This window comes from Lipotes vexillifer, unplaced genomic scaffold (assembly GCF_000442215.2).
Source record: "Lipotes vexillifer unplaced genomic scaffold, Lipotes_vexillifer_v1.1 scaffold582, whole genome shotgun sequence".
NCBI lineage: Eukaryota > Metazoa > Chordata > Mammalia > Artiodactyla > Lipotidae > Lipotes > Lipotes vexillifer.
Genome location: NW_006799183.1, coordinates 720,370 through 743,443, shown reverse-complemented (window position 1 = coordinate 743,443; position 23,074 = coordinate 720,370). Strand labels below are relative to the sequence as shown.

At 32.7% G+C, this 23,074-nt stretch overlaps 1 protein-coding gene across 3 annotated transcripts in view; it reads left to right on the top strand.

The window, feature by feature from the left end:
- Positions 1-23,074, top strand: part of FSTL5 (follistatin like 5) — a 651,623-nt gene that overhangs the window by 544,476 nt on the left and 84,073 nt on the right. For 2 of the 3 annotated variants that reach the window (XM_007471501.1, XM_007471503.1), the window contains exons 10-11: positions 12,492-12,518; positions 21,254-21,372. In XM_007471501.1, the coding sequence (XP_007471563.1) occupies positions 12,492-12,518; positions 21,254-21,372 (146 nt within the window). The remainder of the gene's footprint in view (positions 1-12,491; positions 12,519-21,253; positions 21,373-23,074) is intronic. The other variant, XM_007471502.1, reaches the window with a different exon arrangement.

Genomic DNA, 23,074 nt, shown 5'->3' with positions numbered 1-23,074 from the left:
TTACAGTTATTACAAAATACTGATTATATCCCCCATGACGTACAGTACACCCTTGAGCCTATCTTACACCCAATGGTTTGTGCCTTTCACTTCCCCACCCCTATGTTGCCTCTCCCCACTGGTAACCACTAGTTTGTTCTATCTGTGAGTCTGCTTCTTTTTGGTTATATTCACTAGTTTGTTGTATTGTTTAGATTCCACATATAAGTGACATCATACAGTATTTGTCTTTCTCTGTCTGACTTATTTCACTTAGCATAATGCCTTCCAAGTCCATCCGTGTTGCTGAAAATGGCAAAATTTCATTCTCTTTATGGCTGAGTACTATTCCATTATATATATACACCACATCCAGTCAGCTGTTGATGGACACTTAGGTTGCTTCCATATCTTGGCAACTGTAAATAATGGTGCTATGAACATTGGGGTGCATGTATCTTTTCGAATTCCTTTTTGGTTTTTTTGGATATATACCTGGGAGTGGAATTGCTGGGTTGTTTTGTACTTCTATTTTTAGTATTTTGAGAAATCTTTGTACTGTTTTCCAGAGTGGCTGCACCAATTTACATTCCCACCAACAGTGCACAAGGGTTCCCTTTTCTCCACACCCTCGCCAACATTTGTTATTTTTGTTCCTTTTGATGATAGCCTTTCTGACAAGTGTGAGTTAATATCTCATTGTGGTTTTGATTTGCATTTCCCTAATGACTAGAGACGTTGAGCATCTTTTCATGTGCCTGTTGGCCACCTACATGTCTTCTTTGGAAAATTATCTATTCAGTTCTTCTGCCGATTTTTTAATGTGGTTGCTTTTTGTTTTTTGTTTGTTTGTTTTGATGTTGAGTTGTATGAACCATTTTTATATGTTGTATATTAATCCCTAATCGGTCATATCATTTGCAAATTAAAACACCATGAGTCTGACTTCATCTAAATAATATGTTTTTAAAACATGTAGGTAAATTATAATAACTAGGGACCTCCCTGGTGGTCCAGTGGTTAAGACTTCATCTTCCAGTGCAGGGGGTGAGGGTTTGATCCCTGGTTGGGGAGCTAAGATCCCACAGGCCTAGCAGCCAAAAAACCAAACATAAAACAGAAGCAGTATTGTAACAAATGCAATAAAGACTTTAAAAAATGGTCCACATCAAAAAAATATTTTAAAAAATCCTAATAACTAGGATACCTCAGGATTTTTAGGAAAACAGAGTAGTAAGTGACAATGCCCTGAAAAGTTGAGAACCTAACAGCTTATGTCATTTTAAGCAGGACCTGCCATTTGCTCTCCACTAACATGAGCAAAACAGAGAGACTAACGTCTTTTGATTAAATACTACTTTCAGAATTATGTCAGATAAAAGAAAAATTATCCCAGAAAAAATAGTAAGAGAGACATCAGGCTAACATTGAATTGGCCTAATCCTATTCAACAAATGGCTCAATGAACAAGTTGGATGTGCTGTGTACAGCTAACTCATCTTGGGACCATCAGGATATTTTGTAATTTAAGATCACAAGTTCTTCCATGAATAAGCTGGAATTCCTTTATGAATGTCATTATTAGTTTGTAATTCTCCAATTAACATTTGTTACATCAAAATTCTTACTATATAACACATATCTGGGTTCTCTATCATAAAATTGTATGAGAACAAACACATATTTAAGGTACTTTGGAGAAGAAAATTTCAGTTCTAGGGTTAGCCATCCTTTCAATCCAACAATACGTAACCTTATTGCTATAGGATGGGGATTTAACAGATTGAGAATGTCAGGTTTCACATTATTGTTTAACAGTGCCGAGCCTGGAGCTATTGTGTAAAAGCAAATCAAAAGCAAGATGGAATTCACTTTAATCAACACAATGTAAGCACTTGAACCAATTTTAAAAAGCAAATTGAATTTACTGTGGAACTTGCCATTGGCCTGCTAATAAGGCTTTTCATATATGAGAAGGAGTGTCTGAAGGGGCATGTAAATATCTGTTCCTCCACACTGTACACTCAAATATTATACTGTTTCTCTGCAATACAAGACAAGATATATAAGCCATATTACTGCTGCAAGTTGCTTCATTTTTGAGTCATAATATAAAGTTCTTATCTTTGAAGTTATGTTTATATGTATGTTTAGCAAAAATACATATTCATTTTCAAAAAAGTACATGTGCACTTATGTATATAAACATGTGTTGTGTGTATACATACACTACTGTGTTTGTGTGTGTGTGCACATGCCAGGCACTGTTCTAAGCAACTGAACATTTTTAGCTCGTTGAATGCTCATAAAATCTTCATACTGCCTGCTTTTCTGTTGTATGTCATGCAGTTTCTTTAGAAATCTGTTCCAAGAAGAAGCTAACCTCTGTTAACTTATAATCAGCTTGTTTTATGAGACATTATGTCATCTTCTACATGAACACTTTCTCAGGCAGTGTAAAGTCCAATATATTTTTAAATCTTGTGACGACTAATCTTGTGACGAAATTTCCAATGCTAAGGTTACGGCCTACTTCAGTGATTATGTTGTTAAGGTGTCTGCTGGCTTTCATTGCCCTGTTTTATATCTGTTTTGTAATGTCTTTAGAGATAAGCAAATGTAACAGAATTATAAACTATATATTTAACCAGAATGCCTTAAATATCATGATATTTAATGCATTTGTGGATTATAATGTGTAATTTCCCTCTCAAAATATTTATCTAAAGATCTTCACTTACCTGAATGATAAATGACTTTTTAATGTAGCCAGTTTCCTTCAGAGAATGCATATCTTTTATTTTATACCATGTTTAAATATAACTAGATCCATGTGTTAACATTGTATGTAATATAAATATATTAAATATGTATATTTGAATACATATTAAATAGTGGGGAGTTCAGAATACGAGAGGGATAAAAATTGCTAGAAATAATACCCTTTTATAAAAACTGATATTCATTGCTACAGCTTTAAAGTCTACCATCTTTAATTATTTCTTTGCGCTTATGCTAATTAACATCCAAGTAGTCTTCTATTTTTCTACTAATTTTGTTCTCTCAAATGATAATAAAGAGAATCCTCTGGTAGCCCTAATGATAGGTTAGAATATACTTTTATGCAACTTTTTTTTTTTGGCTACCTCTCTATTAATTTAATTTCTATAGGTATGATGATCTTGAGTTCTACTTAGGAGATATATATATATATATATATATATATATATATAACATTATGTGCCATGTACTACTTAAAATGTGTGATAAGCATTTTATTTTTCATATTCTCTAATTCACCATGTGGTGTATTTTCTAGATGAGGAAGTCAAAGCAAAAGAGGAAGTAACTTTGCTTGCCATCTACCTAAAATAGCAGGGTGTATAAGTGAATTAGAAGGCAAAGTTGTTCTCTTATATATCTGCAACTAATTACCCACAGTTGTTTAATAATGTCACTGTTTATTGTTTATCATGTGAAAACCACAGCCAGTCATTTGTGTGAAGAATTCTCAAAATCGAGTCGCTTCCTGACAGTAGTAGGCTTAGAATTTCTATACGAAGAGAAGCTTAGGTCTTGGCAATCTGGCTAAGAGGAAGTTAGGTTTTCTCGATATTTGCTTAGTAAGCAGTCTGTTACACTAACATTGAGTGGTGTCCAGCATGGTCCTAATGTTCCTCCTCTTCTGTTTCACTCACCCTTGTAGTCTCTTCCCACACTGAAACAGATCAGGTCTCTCTCTATCATAAATAAAGTAGGGTACAGGGAAGGTGTATGGCTTTTGAAGATGGTTCATGAAGGGCATTATGGCTCTGCCTTGCTCTCTTGGATCACTTATTATGGAGAAAGCCAACTGCCAGCATAGGGGGACACTTAAGCAGCCTTGGGGTGAGTCCCAGGAGTAAACTGAAGCCTCCTGCCAACAGCTGGCACGAAATTCCCAGCCATTCAAGTGAACCTGCATGGAAGTGGATCTTCCAGCCCAAGTCAAGCCTGCAGATGACTGAAGCCTCATGAGAAACCCCAAGCCAGAGCGCCCCCTCTGGCCAAAAAACCTCCATAAAGACATAAATGCTTTTTGTTGTTTTAAGCCGCTGAGTTTGAGATACTTTCTTACTCATCATGTTATAACCACTACAGACACTATGCTTACTTGGTTTGGCATTGGAAGGAAAGATGGGGACCATTTTCATTTGTTTCATGCAATAGCTTAAATCTTTGACATGGGAATAATTCTTTTAAGAAAAATTATTGAAGTATAGTTGATTTACAATCTTGTGTTGAATGTCTTCTGTACAGCAAAGTGACTCAGTTATATATATATATAACTGTTTCCATGTCTTGGCTATTGTAAATAGTGCTGTTATGAACATAGGGATGCATGTATCTTTTCAAATTATAGTTTTGTCTGAGTATATGCACAGTAGTGGGATGGCTGGATCATATGGAAACTCTATTTTTAGTTTTTTGAGGAACCTCCATACTGTTTTCCATAGTGGCTTCAACAATTTACAAACCCACCAACAGTGTAAGAGGGTTCCTTTTTCTCCAAACCCTCTCCAGCATTTATTATTTGTAGATTTTTAAAAGATAGCTATTCTGACTGGTGTGAGGTGGTACCTCATTGTTGCTTTGATTTGCATTTCTCTAATACTTAGTGTTGATGAATATCTTTTCATGTGCCTATTGGCCATCTGTATGTCTTCTTTGGAGACATATCTGTTTAGGTCTTCTGTCCATTTTTTGATTGGCTTGTTTGTTTTTTTGTTATTGAGTTATAGGAGCTGTTTGTGTAGTTTGCAAATTAAGCCCTTTATCGTTGCATCATTTGCAAATATTTTCTCCCAGTCCGTAGGTTGCCTTTTTGTTTTGTGGTTTCCTTTGCTGTGCAAAGCTTATAAGTTTGATTAGGTCCATTTGTTTATTTTTGCTTTTATTTCTATTGCTTTGGGAGACGGACCTAAGAAAACATTGTTATGATTTATGTTGGGGAATGATTTGCCTATGTTTTCTGTTAGGAATTTTATGATGTCTTGTCTTATATTTAAGTCTCGAAGCCATTTTGAGTTTATTTGCATGTATGGTGTGAAGGTGTGTTCTAACCTCAGTGATTTACATTTGGCTGTCCACCTTTCCCAACACCACTTGCTGAAGACACTGTATTTTCTCCATTGTATATTTTTGCCTCCTTTGTCGAAGATTAATTGTCCATAGGTGTATAAGTTTATTTCTGGGCTCTTTATTCTGTTCCATTCATTTGTATGTCTGTTTTTGTTCCAGTACCATGCTGTTTTGATTACTGTAGCTTTGTAGTATTGTCTGAAGTCTAGGAGGGTTATGCCTCCAGTTTTGTTCGTTTTGCTCACGATTGCTTTGGCAATTCTGGGTCTTTTAGTGTTCCATATACATTTTAGGAGTATTTGTTCTAGTCCTGTGAAATAGGTCATAGGTTTTTTTTAGTAGGTATTGCATTAAATCTGTAGATTGCTTTGGGTAATATGGCCATTTTAACAATATTAATTCTTCCAGTCCAAGAGCACTGGATATCTTTCCATTTCTTTAAGTCATCCTCAATTCCCTTTATCTGTTATTATAGTTCTCAGCATATAAGTCTTTCACCTCCTTGGTGAGGTTCATTCCTAATTTTTTTTTTTTTTTGATGTGATTGTAAAAGGGATTGTTTGTTTACATTCTCTTTCTGATATTTCATTGTTAGTGTAAAGAAATGAAACCAATTTCTGTATGTTAGTCTTGTATCCTGCTACCTTGTTGAATTCATTTATCAGTTCTAGTATTTTGTATGGAGTCTTTAGGTTTTTCTGTATGTATTATCACATCACCTGTGTATAATGACAGTTCTACCTCTTGACATGGGTATAATTCTTAGATTGCCTTGGTTTCAATCTGACTCACTTTGTTGCCAGGAGTAGACTCTCTCTCTTTGGTTAAGTATAGGTTATTTAAAAATGGATGTGAATGTTGAACTGGCAATGTGAAGCAGTCAGAGATGTATTTGCATTCAGAACCTAGAAACCAACTTTACATAGACAACAGCTGAGACTCTTGCTTCTCCCATGTGTTGCATAGGTCTTCCTCCTGTTCACATCTAATTGAATCCTGATCTGCATGATCACAAATTATCACAGCCCTAATTCTATGTCATGGTGCCTTTTGCCATGCATTCTTACAATTCCAGTTCTCTGTACTCTTGGCTTTCTAACATGATTTCTTGATTCAAATTACACCCCCAAAAGAATATTATTATCCTATGTCATCACTTCATAGAATTTAAAACCATGGAGTCATCTCTAGTTTCAGGTTGTATGCTTTAATGTAAGCTTGGCACTATAGCCTAATCAGATAATTCTAGACACTAGGTTGGGAATCTGCAGTACTGGGAGAATCGTCTTCAGTCAGTGCTAGAAGAGTGACAGTTTCACTTAAAAGTGGCTTTGAATTTGGCATATGGCAGGCAGTGTATTTGGCATATCTTATATAGTTTCCATCCCCAAAATAGTATGTTTTAATGTCTCATTTCCTTCTCCATATGTACATTCAAAGAAATTTCAACTACCATGACACAAACCACACATTTTTTCAGATACATTCAATTTTTATCTATATTTTCTTTTGCCGTTGCCCTTTTTCATTTGCCTTCTGAAGTTAAGTCAATTTTTTAAGTCCAAATGAAGAAACAGTCAATAAGACATCTAGCTAAAATGTTACACTTACATAAATGTAGCTTATCAAAAAATGTTTTGCACTGGTGCCAACCTTACACTTTCAGACAAAGACAAGGATGAGCAAAAAACTTATTTAGTTGAAAGGCCAAGCAATTTACACATGAGTAGCCAAGGAAAATAGCTGTTCAGTGCTATAGCATGCTGCTCCATAGTTAACTATGTAATTGCTTTTGCTTATGTAATATTCACCCTCCACATGTGTTTTCTCATAGAGACAGCATACTTAATATGGCATCCATCATTTGAATATAATTGCAAGTCCCTAATTTACAAAATAAAGCAATTTATGAAAAGAGCATTAATAAAAGTTCTGGATGTCTACACATCTGTTCCATTGAACCACATTTTCATTTTAAGACATATGTTATCTTCAAAAAGAAATTTACATTTCAGTTAAGTTGTGGATAAGTATTGAATACTGGAGGTCTGTAACTTTGAGGTTTTCATTATCTAATTATAAATGAAAGATTTCAGGACAGATAGTGTAGGTATGGTACATTATGGAAGGCCACAGATGTTTCATAGGATCTCATATGTAGAGAAAAAGAGTCATTTAACCCAACTCCTGGTTCCAGACAGACTAAACTATAGATTAAAGCTAAGTTGGATCTTAAAGGACAATTAAGGTCAAGTTAGGTGAAGAATTTTGGTGAGGCTATTCATGCAAATGTAATACATGTGTAACAATGAAGAGATTCAAAATGACTTGATGTTTGGAATGTGACTTTAGGATGACACAGGCATATCATGGAAGACCATATGTGCTATGCTAAAGATTTTGAGCTTACACACACACACACACACACACACACACACACACAGATACATGCATTATGTTTTTAAGCAAATGAGTGGCATCATCAAGCTTGCATTTATTATAGGTTGCTGTTTATATTTTATGAAGAATAAATTAATGTGACAAAACAGAGTTATTCTAATCTATAAGCAGCTATTAAAAATGTAAAAATTATCAAGTTACATCCCAATAGATAAGCGATTAAGTATATAAATAGAGGAAAGTTTTATTTATATATGTGCAAGCAGAGTCAATATAATTTAAAAGCAAACTAGTATATGTAAGAGATAATATTTATTCACACTTAGTAAGCTTGCACACACATGCATGCTCATACACACATACACATTAATAGTCCACCTTGAGTGTAGTGGGATGAATACTTTCCTGGACAGCTGATGGTGCTGACAGCAACCTTTTGGAAAGCCACCTGGCAACAGGTGTCAATGGCTTTAAACATAGCCAGACGTCTGTCTTGTAGAGCTGTATGCTAATGGAAAAAAGTAGCTAGAAAGAGGGTCATTGCAGTGCTCACACACATGTTCATGTACGTATACATGCATACATCTATATGACTGATCAACCAAAAATATTTATTGAGTCCCTATCACTTATACTAGTCTTTGATTTAGGTACTAGGTTTAAGTTGACAAACAATGAACAATTGTATTTTTAAAAAGTAGAAATCCATATGATGGAATAGTGCACAGTGATTAAGATTAGACTAGCCAGGTATGATAAATGAATTTTTATCTGTCACATATTTGTATATTGTGTCAGAAGCTCCCCGTTTCATGTACACATTTATGTAAAAATTAAAAAAATATTGAAAAGTCATATAAGGAAAATAGACTTGGTTATTTTACCTGTGTAATTGAATTCAAAGTATTTTTTTAATGTAATGCACATTCTGACTTTGTACAATAAATATATAAAACATATTCTAAACAGACAATAACAATACCTGACATTTTTAAATTAAGTATTTTCAGAATAAATTTTATCTTTATAAGATTTATTCTCTTGATCTAGGGGTAATATAGTGTCCCATCTAGTGTATTTTTAGTGAATGTTACACTTGATTTGCTGTATTTTTTATATTTTAGTAAATCATTGATATATTACACTTTGAGGCTATTGTAAATGAAATCTTCTATTGTATCTTCTCATTCTTACATAAGAATATAGAATTTGGGGTAGTTATCTTATGTCTTGTCACCTAACTGAATTCTCTTGTGATTTTTATGTGTCATTTTAATTTAACCTTTGAGACTCATTTTAGCTTCAAATTTTGATTATTTTATTTACAATTTATAGTGCTTATATAATTTATATTTGTTTCTGGGCATAATAAAGTGGTTTGTCAAATTTCTAGTTAATTTTTAACATTTAACAAACACATTTATATTAATATAAAATATGCCTTTACTCTTAGTTTGCCAGGTTAGTAAGAGTATATTACACTTAGTAATATGTGATACATTTCATCAGATTACGTTTTTAAATTTATATTTGTCATTCTCATTTGATATTCTAATATATTATATCAGATGAATTGATTTCTTAACTAAATTTCTACCAAATCCTTTTTTCATTCCAAAAGGATTCCTGTCTATGATCAAACTTTTAATATCCTGGTGTATTTCGCTTGCATTTTATTTGTCATTTTTGTCATTAGTGAAAGTATCCTGTAATTCTCTTTGCTTTGCTATTATTATCACTTATTGGCATCCCTTTTGCTGACTTTACAAACTGAATGGGAACATTTCCATCTTGATCTACATTCGAACAACACTGAATACAACTGGAATTATATAATTCTTGAAAGTAAGTACTTTTTATATAAGCCTTAGACTCTAAGAGCATCTTGGGAAGAAACTATTTTTGAAAGTGGTTTAATTAGCACCATGGTTATTTTTATTCAAATTTCTTCTTTACATTCAGTTTGGATACTTATAGTTCCTTGGAATTTTTATGATATAGATTATTAAATTTATTACCAAAAGATTCTACATTAATTTAAAATTATCATAGCTACAAACATTTCTTCTTTTTTCCCTCTTTCCCAACTTCCCATCTCCTCCTCTTTCTACTTTTTTCCTCTCTCTCTCCCTCCCTCATATATTTTGTTCAGCGATGAATTAATTAAGCCTATGCATTATCTTTTGGCCAAAAGTCTTTGGGTCCACATATTGAATTTTATTTTTGCATTTTTGTTGTTTTATATGAATTATTATTATATTTGATTTTTTAAATATTTAATTTGTTGAAGGATTTAGTGGGTTTAAACACTTGTAATACATTTTTATATTTGCTTTATTGTTGTCAGAAAATGTCTTAACAATTTATGATTATTGGAATATACTTACAGAATACAGAAAGACTTTCTATTTTCCAGTTACTTTGTGACTACTCTTGATTATCTTTCAAGAAAACTTGAAAACACTTCCTGTTTTTATCACAGAACATTCATTATGAAAACACTAATTTAGTCATAATAACTGTATTATTGAACTTTGTGTTTTTTTCCCTTCATTTTTCAAATACCGAAGGTGATGAGTTAAAGCAGCAGAATGTGATGGTTGGTTTATAAATTTTGTATCTAGTCCTAATAATTTTGCTTCATATTTTAATACTATGTTTTTAGTTTATATAATTTTAAATTCATTATATAGTGCTTTGAATTTTACCTTATCTGGTATTAATATTACAAACCATGTATTTTTGGTACTTTCTCATAAATGATTGCATGTCTTAAAAATATCTGTCGTTAGTCCTTTAAAATAGCAGTGCTTGCGAATTCCCTGGCAGCCCGGTGGTTAGGACTCTGTGCTCTCAATGCTGAGGGGCCGGGTTCAATCCATGGTCAGGGAGCTAAGATCCCACAAGTGGCAGGACGAAGTAATAAGAATAATAATAAAACAGCTGTGCTTTGACATACCCACTAGGGTTTGTACATGCTTTTCCTATGTCTGGGAGTCCGATTCCTACAACCCTGCCTGGGTTCCTCCTCTTCATGTTTCAGACTTCACCTTCACCATCACCATTAAGGACGTTTCCCCCAGTTTCACTGACCATGCCTAATCCACTCATTAAAAGCATTCACATTACTGTGTTCCTTTCTGTCATAACATATTAAATTTGTAATTTTGAAATTACATGATTTGAATCCAGTTCCCCCCCCCCTCAACTAGTGTATAAACTTGATTAGCACAGAGCCTGGGTGTGTTTTATTCTGTGTATGGTAGCGCTGAATACAATGCCTGGCACACGATTGTCACACCATATTCCATCGGTGGAGATATGAGTAAACATAGGTCTACTTACCTTTGTTTATAAGCCGGAAAAATAAAATTAGTCTAATCATGGCTCCATCTTTCCTGAGCCTACAGAAGAAAACTTAATCTCCTGTGTATCATGTAATATAAAAGACTTTCTTGACCTTGTCAGGGTCAAATTCTCCAGCTGTATCTTCTATCAGTTTTGCCCTCCAAATATATCCAATTACTTAAATTTCGCTGAATACGTTATAACGTGTCCCGTTGATATACCTTGAACATCTCATTCCTCCTGCGCCGACACCCCCTTGTAAGCTTGGGTGGCGTCATCTTGCTTGCGCAGCAGCAGCCCAATGAAGTGGTCCCTCCACTGCCCTGCTTCTGCCCCTTGAAGGTGACTATCCTGTCCTGTCGCTTGCCACCAAACCTGATATTTGTTTCTCTAACTGCATTTATCACATGCTTATAATCATTTTTAGCATGGTTTTCTCTCCTTGTGACTAGGATCTGTCCTTTTACATATTCATTCCAAGCACACCATAGGCAACAAGAGCAGCAGCACAAAATGTGCTGAGGGGATGCAAGTACCATGAATGCATATTTGAATAAGTATTTGCTAAAGAATTACAAATGCCAAGAATCTCAAAAAAAAAAGCTTACTCTACAAAAAAGTATTTTTTATACTATGGTAGGTGCTGAAAACTGCATGACTTGGACCTCCACCCTCCAGCTAGGAGTGCTAGATTCCAGTCTTGGCTCTGCTACACTGGCGATCAGGATTTAGTTTTTAAAAAGTGATTATGTTTAATATGGTTAACATACGCAGGAAGTAATTAGATGTGGATGAGCTGTTCCTTTAGTTACATTTTCTTTTCGCCAGTATTATTCTGCTTTGAAAGTATATACGTACACCTGAAACTAATAGAATTGTAAATCAACTATACTTCAAAAAAAGAGAAATTATATAGAATCAGATAAATTTGGATTAGTAAGGGAATCAGGCATTTTGTTGAGAATATTTTTTTAATTGGTATTTTTCTTTATTTCTGTCTTAATATTTTAACTCTATGTTGATTTAGTCCCTATACAGTATTTAATAAACCTATTGTCCAGGAATAATTTAATATGAAGCATTATTGTGCATTGAAATAAACAAGATATATTTAGATATATTTTATTATGCTGGCTTAAAAAGTGAAAGCATATACTACTTAAAAATAGGCTATTTCTGCGTTCAAAATCCTGTATTTACAAGAACTCATCTTGCTCAGGAATATTGCACATTACGTTGAAGCATTACTTAGAATTCTAAAATTATAACTGTTTCAGTTAGTAACTTTTAACTAAGCTGTCAAATAAATAGTCTTTACTAATGTGTGTTCTAAAGATATATTTTATTAAAATTAACTTAAATATACCATTATTTTCAGTGATACATAGAATTTTTTTTGTCTATTAACAAAATCTTTATTCCAAAGAAGAATTGGCTATTTCAAGACATGAATAGAACATTATTATACTCCCAGCATCTTACTGTTTTATTAATATAGATTGTTGAGTTCATCCTCACTATTTTTATGTGCATGTTCTGCCTTAGAGATTGTGACCTCTTTAATAGTTATTTATATTACTATGTAATTGAATCACTCTTTACTCATTTTTCTTTTTCTCCTTTTTCTTTTAAACATGCTGCAGTAGCTAACATATTATGGAGAGAAGAAGGTAGTAAATTCCATTATTTTTATATTATTGTGATTATTTTGCTTAACTTTTAGATGTATTGACTATCAGTTCTAATAATTGCCTTATTCATTTTTATTTTGACTCAGTATTTTTATTTGATCATAAATCAGTATTCTTCTGTAAACTGCTACCATTAAACATATTTATAACTCCTCATCAGCTTGATTTATTTTTGATATATAATCAGGAAGTTATATTACAATATATGGAAATGCTTTTAAGAGTATAAAATTAAAATTAGTCAAGTAAATGAAAGCAAGCTTAAACATAATTTATGTAATAAACCATGATTTAGATTAGAAAAAGAAGAATTATAAAAACTATTGCCTTATGAAGGGACTATAATAAATTATTTAAGAAAATAGTTTATAAACTTGAAGGACATGGATTCAAATCCAGTCTGCACCGTTATGTAACCTAGGGCTTTTTTATGTCACAAATTCCTCATCTCAAAAATAAGGGTAGTTGTTAATTCTCAATAGGGTTGTTTTATCAACTCCTTAAATATAGTCTGCACTCAATAAATGCCATCCACAGTCATTTATTATTGTCTTTGTTTTTCTTAATTAGTCACAAAGGCCAAGAGGAATGTGTTTGCCCAGGTATTCAAATAACCCACGTGCTGTAGTTAAATTCTTAGGAGAAAATTATCGATAAGTCAGCATTACACTCCTGGTAAGCAATGGCCAAAATAACTGCCTTCAGGATCCATCCTAGAAAAGCTTTCTCTTCCCCACTTATAGCTTCCTAAAATTATTGAAGCAGAATAATAACAATATCAGTAACCAGAACACACTTATTGAGCCCTTATAATGTGCTAGATACTGTCCAAGTATCTTAGAATATTTAGATCCATTAAAATTAGTAAAAGATGAGCATAACACTTTATTTTTTGTGTGTCCTTGGTATTTCTTTCTCCTCAAATCTTTCATAAAGGCTCCTTTAAACTCCAGTTTACTAAAGAGGTTCTAGTGTAACTTTACCTTCTCATTTTATTCGTCTTGGATATTTCACATTTGAACGTACAAATGCAATCATTACTGAAACAGTTATGACATGATTAACATACGCGTTAGACATTTCTTTATACTCTCTTCCTTCTTGAGATTAAACAAATATTTCTCTGGGTACCACAGATCTAGCTTTGCTGGCTAATTGCTGGGAAAATTTGAATGAGTCATTTTACCTCTCTGAGCCAGACTTTTCTAAAACAATGCTTGATATACAGTTTGGGACTCACCTTGCAAATTTGTGATATGTATATCTCCTTAAAATATGTGAAACAACTCTTCCTTATAATTTGACCTTGATAACAGTCATTAACATTATTAGTTTATAATACTCATTGATATGTAATAATAATATAATATTCTTCAGACTACCCTTAAAAGTATAGACCTGCAGATTAATTAAAATCACACTGAGATTCATTATATGAAATCATTTTTATTTATTTAAATTTTTCTTGTTAGTCTTTGAAGATGTATGTTCTCAATAATTATTCTCCATCAATCAGCGATGTGCTTACTCTTCATGGCTTAGTTTGACACAGAATATGTGCTTGAGAAATCATAGCTATTTAGTACATTTTGCAGGTAATTTTAAAACTTATACAAGAAATGTTTTTGGGGAAAGTTTTTAAATCTTTTATTTCATGTACAGTTATCATCAGAGCATTTTGCTTTTTGAAATAAAAAGATTTAAAATAATACATTTGAGATAATAATATACTTGACGCAGATTCATAGGAATCTGTAAATTACTTTTTATAATGCCACAGTTATCAGCAAGGCATTACAATTAGAAACGATTGCATGTAATAATAATGTGGCCAGAGATAATAGACCAACTTGAGGAATCACTGAACCCCAACTGTGTGTACAGTTATTTCATAAAAAATAATTAAAATAATAAAGTTTCCAAAGCAATTTTCTACCTCTGTTTTTAAAAGATAGGATAATAACTAATATGAACAACATTTTTCTGTGGTCCATTTTTATTTCCACTCTAGCAGTGCTTTCTGTTTGTATGCTTGTCTTCTTACCATGGCCAAGAGAAATTTATCTCAGGGAGAACCCATTTAAGAACTTCAAGCATTTTTAGGTGAATAATAATGGAAAGAGAGTTTAAAATGATAACACCTCTCATAATGTCATATGACTTACATGCAAGTGTAAGATCTATAAAATTTTGTTTAACTGAAAAATTATTTTTAAATGTATACATCAGAATCTGGCTTATCCAGGACTTTGTGAGCTAAATCAACTTTACTGAATTTCGTGTATATTATCTTATTAATCACACGGATATTTAAGCATGAAGCAGTGTCCTCTGTTTCTGAGTTCACCTTTCAGTTCTTTTCTAGCCGTGAGTCAAGTTAGCAGGAGTGTAAAAATACAATGTTTTCGAAGAGAAGAAGTGTCTCACTCATTTACTGACAAATATTTTAAAGAGCCTACTGTATGTAGAGCACTTTGAAAGTACTGGAAATGTAAAGATAAGAACTAGTATCTGCTCTAAAGACGTTTTCAATCTAGTAAATTAAAGGCTAAATCATTCTTACTGTCAACTAATTTTACTACCTATATGATTTCAAAATACACATTAAAAGATTCAGTAGGATTGGGTCTCTTCCACAATATTTTTATGATCTTATTATCAAATATAATCTAACAAAGTATTTCCTAGTATTTATTTAGTAGGCAACAGTTTGGGTGTATGTTATAAGGTCTAACAATAATAAATGTTTGTATAAGCATTGAATTAAAGGAACTTAAAACATTTTATTCCCTGCAGGATTAAGCTGAACTTCTAAATGTACTACTTTCAGGAGAGATGTCGGGTGGTTCATTATATGACACAGAATTTTCTAAATTTATTATAACATGAAATTATTTTGATGAATGCCTATAGAATCAATATTTAACTGAAGCTACTTTGGGAAATACTGGCATGATGTGACATCCAATGATTTGAAAGCAAAAATATGTATATTGATATTTTCCATATTTACAAAAATTGTCTCTTCTATTCTTTGTAAATATTTATGAATCTGTTCACACATAAATGTAGTATAGAAATGGTTCAAATAAATTTCTGTATTAGTTGGGCTAATTAACACCAACCAACACCAGGTACAAGTAGACATTACAGTGAAATCTTGCAAAAAAGTTTACATGTTACATCATCTGATTAGCTTTGTGAACTATAATATCACCAAAGTGGGAAAAAAAAGAATACTAGGAAGCAGGTCAGCTCTTAACTCCTTTAGCCTGAGATTTTTCACATTTTGTTGTCCAGACCATTATATGCTGCAGGGGAACATTGGAAATACAGGAGCATGCACGCCTGCTTAATGAGCTTCTTGAGCCTCCTGTATAATTATTTTTAGAGAAGAAAAATTGCTAAGGTGCTCAGGACCAGATTACTGTCTCACAATAATTTTGGTGAAATACTTAAAATGAAAAAGGAGAGTTTTCAGAGGGTAACGCTTCTAAATTCACGAGACTTAGTGAGTCATATAATTGGGTGAGGCAGAGACCACACCTTCTAATGGCTCGCTGCGATGCCATCGCCGAAGTGATGAAAGCTGTCAATATTTTCATTTGCAAGTTCCCTACCTTCTCTGATGAAAACAAATGTCAACATTTTAGCGCTTCAAATTATCTCATAAACCTGTTTTCAAATCAAAAATGAATCTGACAAGAGATAACCATTTTCAGATATATGTGTATACACACACGTATGCATATATGTATATACATGTGTACCTATATAATTATACATATGATTTCAGCTAGTATTAACTACATAGCAAACAAATACTCTATTATGTTATAACCTTTGCTATGTTAATCATTAAATGTGAAATGGATCACGTAAATTTGCATTCAAGTTTTTCAGCATATCTTTGGAAGTTCAGGAAATTGAATTCTGACTTAAAAGGACTGGTTTTAGATAATATCACTCTGACCAATATATAATGTTCAGACAGTACCCACTTTCCTGGATTAATAGTGGCTAATAAAGAGCTTAACACAATCACTCCCAGAATACCTGCTAGAGGAATGAGAGAGGAAGTCCGTCTAATTTTAGTTGAACATAACATAGAAATCACATTGGAGGTGTGATGGTTTGGTATTGCTATGTGTGTAAAAAGGGTTTTAACTCCAAAGACAGAGGTACAAAAATGGGAACATTCATGAAACAAAAATCCCTCCCTGCTGAGTTATTCAAGGTGAGAAATGCAATATAGGCCATCTATTCTTGCCTATATTTTTCTTTAGCTAAAAAAAAAAAAAAAAAAAAAAAAGATTTCTTCTATATTAAAAATATGAGTAAGTTTAGGATCACTTGAAAGGGAAAAGAATGATATAATATCAACTAATAAAGGTCTTTAACACCAAACATTGAATTATCTTTGATTGGTTACCAAATCAGCGCTTTGTAGGATTATAATTTGCCATTGATCATAATTTAAATGCGAAAGTAATGGCGGTTTAAGTCAGAGGAAGGCAAACATCACAAAATATTTTTGTTATTGACTTAAATGTTCATCCAATAATCACACATTAACCAAATGTTATTCTTGATATAAATGATGGAATATATATGTAATTTATAATACATAATGTAACTATATTATCATGATACAGTATTGTTCTTGAGTAGAAATCCTCAAAGGATTGAGACAGGAATGTGAATTACATACTTTTTTTCCTCAGTCCATCTCATGTATTTAAAGGTGCAGTATTGGTTGAAAAACCCTCTGGGAAATACTTCTCTCTCATGAGACTGCAAGTAATTCTTGCCATGTCCTCTCTGTATAGAAAGAAAAACAAAGAAGAAAAAGAGCTCACAAAGAAAAAACAAATTATGGATCACTTTTTTGTGCTACTGTACTTTGTTAGATTAACAATTGACCTGGAAAAGGCAAAGTACCTGTGTCTGTCTTCACAGGGGATGAAAAAAGACAAAACGGCACATAGTCCTAATCTTTACCGTGACTAGAGTGGTAAGGCTTTTACTGAATTCAAGAGCTTTCGTAATAAACTGCAATAGAAAGCATCAATGAGGAGAGAATGGTCATTGAAACCTACATGGCTGTCAGACTTTTGGGGACTCAAAATTATTGACAACTCCCAAGAGCTTTTGTTTATGTGGGTTATTTCTATCCACTTGCATTTACCATATAAGAAATTAAAACAGAAAATTAAAATATGTATTTATTTGTTTTAAATAACCCATTACATGTAGGCATAAATACCACATTATTTGTAAAGTTATACTAAAAAATGAGGAGACTCACTGTTGTACATTTTGCAAATTTTTAAAATATCTGGCTGAATAAAAGATGCTGGATTCCTATATTTGCTTCTGCATTGAACTGTTGTGATATCACTCATAACATCATATGTCAGGTAGCCTGTTGAGAACTACACTCCACATTTGGAAGCATCTAATTTGTGAGAATGAGAGAGAAAAATGCAAATGACATCTTAGCATTATTATGAACATAGTTTTGACTTTGCAGACCCTCTGAAAGGATCAACTTTGAGAACTGCTCTACTAGAAAATCAAGTTGCTCTTTTAGCAGGCTCACACATTTGTAGAATTCAATCTCATAGAAAACTGAAATGTACTAGTAGTATATCTCACAGGGTAGATTTGAGGGAAACAGGAGGACAGTAATCACATTTTGGTTAGATGCCATTTCACCATTTTTTTTTCCACTGATGTTTCAAAGAAGACATACTGTCAGTCATAAAAAGGAGGGACAGTTACCATTTCTTGAACTCATAGTAAGAGTTCAAGTCACTCTGCTACATGTTTTCCTTTGTCCATCTCATTTACTTCTTACAACAGCTGCATAAATCTAATCATTGTCTCCCAGTTTGAGATGGAGAAATTACAGCACAGATATTACATGGGAAGTAACTTTCCCGTGATACAACAGTAAGTTCTGTAGTCGTGATTTACCTCTGAGCTGTCTGAATTCAGAAAATTAAGTTTATCTCTCTTTGTTATATTCTCCCACACCAAAATAAAAAAAAGATTAGGGCATGGAAACTTAATAGTTATAATGAACATACACAATAACATATGTTATTGCTTCCTATACAGATTAAGCTAACAAATGCCCCAAAGTGAAAATCAGCATGTGTTTTCAATTACCACAACTCAAGCATCAGGTAATTCATATCATTCTGTGCCTAGTATATTCAAATTATTATAGCAGCAAATTTAAAAGGATATATAGCTGCATCATATATTCAGATTATAAATTCTGCTAAAACCTAAGTAGTAATTGACGAACAAAATATGTCTAGCAAGAAAATAAATGCAAAATATCCCTCGTGTAGTTAGGGAAGAGAGGAATACACAGATGGCTCTGAAGATAAAGTTTTATTTCATAGCGGAGTGATTGATACATAGGTGTTCAGTTTATCTTATTATTTTAACATAGTTATACATGATACTTTGTTGGCATTGCTGTTTCGTAAACACTAGGGAGTCATATTCCCACCAAAAACAATAAAATGCAAAAGCAAACTAAACCTTGCATAACTTTATCTGTATTTTTCAATAACTTGTAACTGGGAAAGTAGCTTATACTCTGTAAAAATGCTGATGTGTATGTAACTCATACTTTAAAAAGCAAGAAAATGGACTTTCAGTTTTGAAAGTGATTTGGATGGATTAAGCGAGTTTTAGAGGAAAATACAGCTCAAGAACTTTCATCTGTGGAATCCCACTGACTGTACTGTGCACAGAATATAGTAAAATAACACAATAAAAATATCCATAGGAATAAGGGCAGGGAATACTTCAAGAAACTTTGCAAACTGTCTGGACTCAGAGTAGTTGTCAAGTTCAAACACATTCAGACTCCTGACTGTGGAGCAGAATTGTGCAGTACCTGAAGGAGAATATAGTGATGTTCATTAAAAAATGTTATGAGCTTTGTATGTAACTGACACAACTGAAAATCAGATCCAAGTTTCAACTACCAGTATTGTTAATTTGCTAGTCACTGATACATAGCACACATCAACCTTCTGACAGTGTTTACACAGAAGCTTGCTAATACAAATCAATTTTTTGCATAAGCAGTTTTTGTACGTTTTATCCTTTTGGTATGGAATTGATCCCTCTGTATTCAAAGCTATAATTATAAATTGTAGCTGACAACTCTTAAATTTTATTTTATGAAGACATAACTTGAATTTAGTTCTTGCTACTTCTGCTACTGTTCTGGAATATCTCATTGTAACATTGTGCGCTCTGGAATTAAAATGCACAATTAACTGATAAAGATTGCATGTATTAAAATGTGAGGACTGTAAAATATTTATAAAACAATAATAAGATGTGTCAAGGTAATCTGGATCATTTAAAATATATATGCATTATTAGAAATAATTTCACTCTGTATAAACACCAATAAAGTGATAATTATGATCGAATACATTTTCCTCTGAATCATAAGAATAGGTGGTGACTTTTAAAATTAACGTATTTAACAACATATAAATGTGGCTTAAGTTGAATAAACAAATTTTTTTTTTTTTTTTACAAATCAATAAACTTTTATTGTAATCCTCAGGCTTGACTTCATGGGCCTTGCAGGTGTCCTCAAGTGAAGTAAAAATTTAAAGTAGATGTTTTTAAAAGTTAAGCATTTTAAAGAACAATGTTTTGCTCTTCAAACTGTCAAGATTTCAGTATAATTGTTTATCTATTGGCTCTCACTGAATTATGTGCGGTGTATTTATACTGAATAAATATGATTGTGCAAACCAGTACACCTGGATGAGGTACTCAGTTGAGGATCAGGAAAGGGAGAACTACATGCTCTTAGTCTGGACATGTTGGAACAAAGCAGAAGCAGAGGAAACAAAGAGAACAGGTGTGCAATCACACGTGACAAGTCCCCAGGTGCAGACCACTGTTAACTCCACGGCATTCCAGATGTCTGTAATCTGTAGCATCCCGTACCCATGAGGTGTGGGTATATAATAGAAGTGAGATGAATTTCTGAGATGTCACACACCCAAACCCGCACTGTGAAAAGTAATTAGAAGTATGATTTAAATGAGATTTTTGCAAGACCTTAAATTAATTCAAATTTTAAACTGGAGAAATAGACCCCAAACTTTGTCAATATGAAAACTGATATGTAAGACCTCTAGTAGGATTATATTTACAAACATTATTTTAGGAAAATACATATTCTCCAAAATCTGGGGGACTTGGTCTTTTTGTTTCTAAAAGTCTCTATATAAGCTAAATTCCTGCAAAGAATGCCATTTTATTTCCCTTAGGGAACTCTAATAGAAATAGGATACATATGATGCTTCAAAAAGTACTTTTATGTCTTAATCAGCACCTAAATTAAGTAGGGATGGTAGCAGACATAATCTATGTATCAAAGAGTTTATCTCCATTTATAATTACTTTTAAATATATGAAACATTTGTTGAATTATGTTAAAGAAATCACTGACTTGCAGATCAGAGAGATGAAGTAGAATGTGTGCATAATATTGCAGAGTTGCTTGGGCATATGGTAAAGGTCTCACACAGATTGCTTTATTAGCATTATAGGACTTCACAAATTGATCTCTCACCAGCAATGTGAGGGGCACTGAGTTTTGGTTGTAAATGTTTCTGATAATTTTATTTTGAAATTTTGAATGTGTTTTTACTCCTAAGGTCTGGGAATTGGGAACATGTTCTATGTTTTTTATGAAGATGGAATCAAAGTGATACAGCCCATAGAATGTGAATTTCAGAGGCACATTAAGCCTAGTGAAAAGCTCCTTGGATTTCAGGCAAGTATTTTAAAAATTCCTTTACAGTTTCATACAGTAATTTTGTTAAGTAGAATTGTATTTTGGAAATACAATGAAACCTACACATATATGAGACATGTGGGTAGGACAGTGTTAAAACTATGATATTGTCTGTTACTCTATGCAGGTTTTATACTTAAAGAGGAAGATAATATATTGTGTATTCGTAATGACTTGTTTGTAATTAAAATAAAGGCACTAGAGGTGAAATACCAAAACTGAACACAGCATAAAAACTTCACCTGTTCCTTAATTTAGAATGTCTCCCATTTTGGCAGGCAATGGTTACTTTAACGTAATGAAAGAAAAGAGCCTACAAATAATCTGATGGGAAGTTGAGGTATATTAGATGCTTTATAAATGTTGATGCCCATTTATTCTTCATCTTATTTTTTTCATGTACCTTTATTTATTTACATGTACTTACCTTTTACAGAAATATTTATTTTCTGTAAAATTTTGGTCAGCTTTCAGAAAATAGAAGAATATATGACAAAATGCATATTGCTTATACATATTAGGGACTGTACTGTGCAGGATAATAAGAAATAATAATTAATTTTATATTGCTATGGCTATGTATATCTCCACATAAATACGTGTACACCAAAACATGTAATACTAAAGGTACGCATGTTACCTTTGTGTTCCCACACAAGTGCGGGCATGCACCAGACACCCAAAATAAGGTAAGATATTGGTAGACCTCAGAATGCAGCCCTGTCCTGATGTTCATTTTAAGGTTGGCATGGCGACAAGATATGAGCAAAATAGATATTAATGCCCTGGTTTAGATCCTTTACTTTCAACTCCTATTTTGAGCATACCAGTAGCCAGTGGTGCCACATATTGAATTATGGAGACCACAGTTTACAAATTAAAGCCATGTCCTAGAATGAGAAGAAGAAAAAAATTATGAGAGTGAAGTAAGATAGGCCAGCATCTCTCAGACCCTCTGTAGGACAAAGCAATCTAATGACCTCCTATTTTAAATAAAGGAAATGATTTAATTAACTCAGTATGTTTATGAGTGTTTAAAACAAAAGAAGCTATTTTTAACTTAAAAATATTTCACTTAAAGGCTAAATTACTGAATAGAATCATTACCATTTTTGTTAAACTATAACAAGTATGAAAACACTTTAAATTGTACGTGCAATTTTGTTTTGTTTTATAATCAGATGATACCAATACTGACTAAATCCATTTTGAATAAGGTGTGTGTGTATGTAAAGAAACACATATACAAATATAAATATTTGCTTCTGATAAAGCAAGTCATTCAATTTTATGGCATGTGTATATTTTTATAAAATCATTATGGATGAGAAATTTGGGCTAACACATAGATATTGGAAATGTGGCATCAAAATAGTTATTTAAATCAAAGCAAAATCATTTAACAAAAGAGTGTTTACGGGATTGGCAATGTTGTAGCTAACTATTTGGAATCTAAAGCTGAAAAAGCAAGGAAAAATTGATGTGATAGTTTTGTGACATGCCTGGAAAATAGGGATGTGACGTTTACTTACCTGAATGTCTCTTTTTAAAACCTTTGATTACTTAGACTGCCTCCTAAAACAAGTAGATATCTCTCTCTCTCTCTCTCTCTCTCTCTCTCTCTCTCTCTCTCTATATATATATATATATATATATATATATATATATATATATATATATA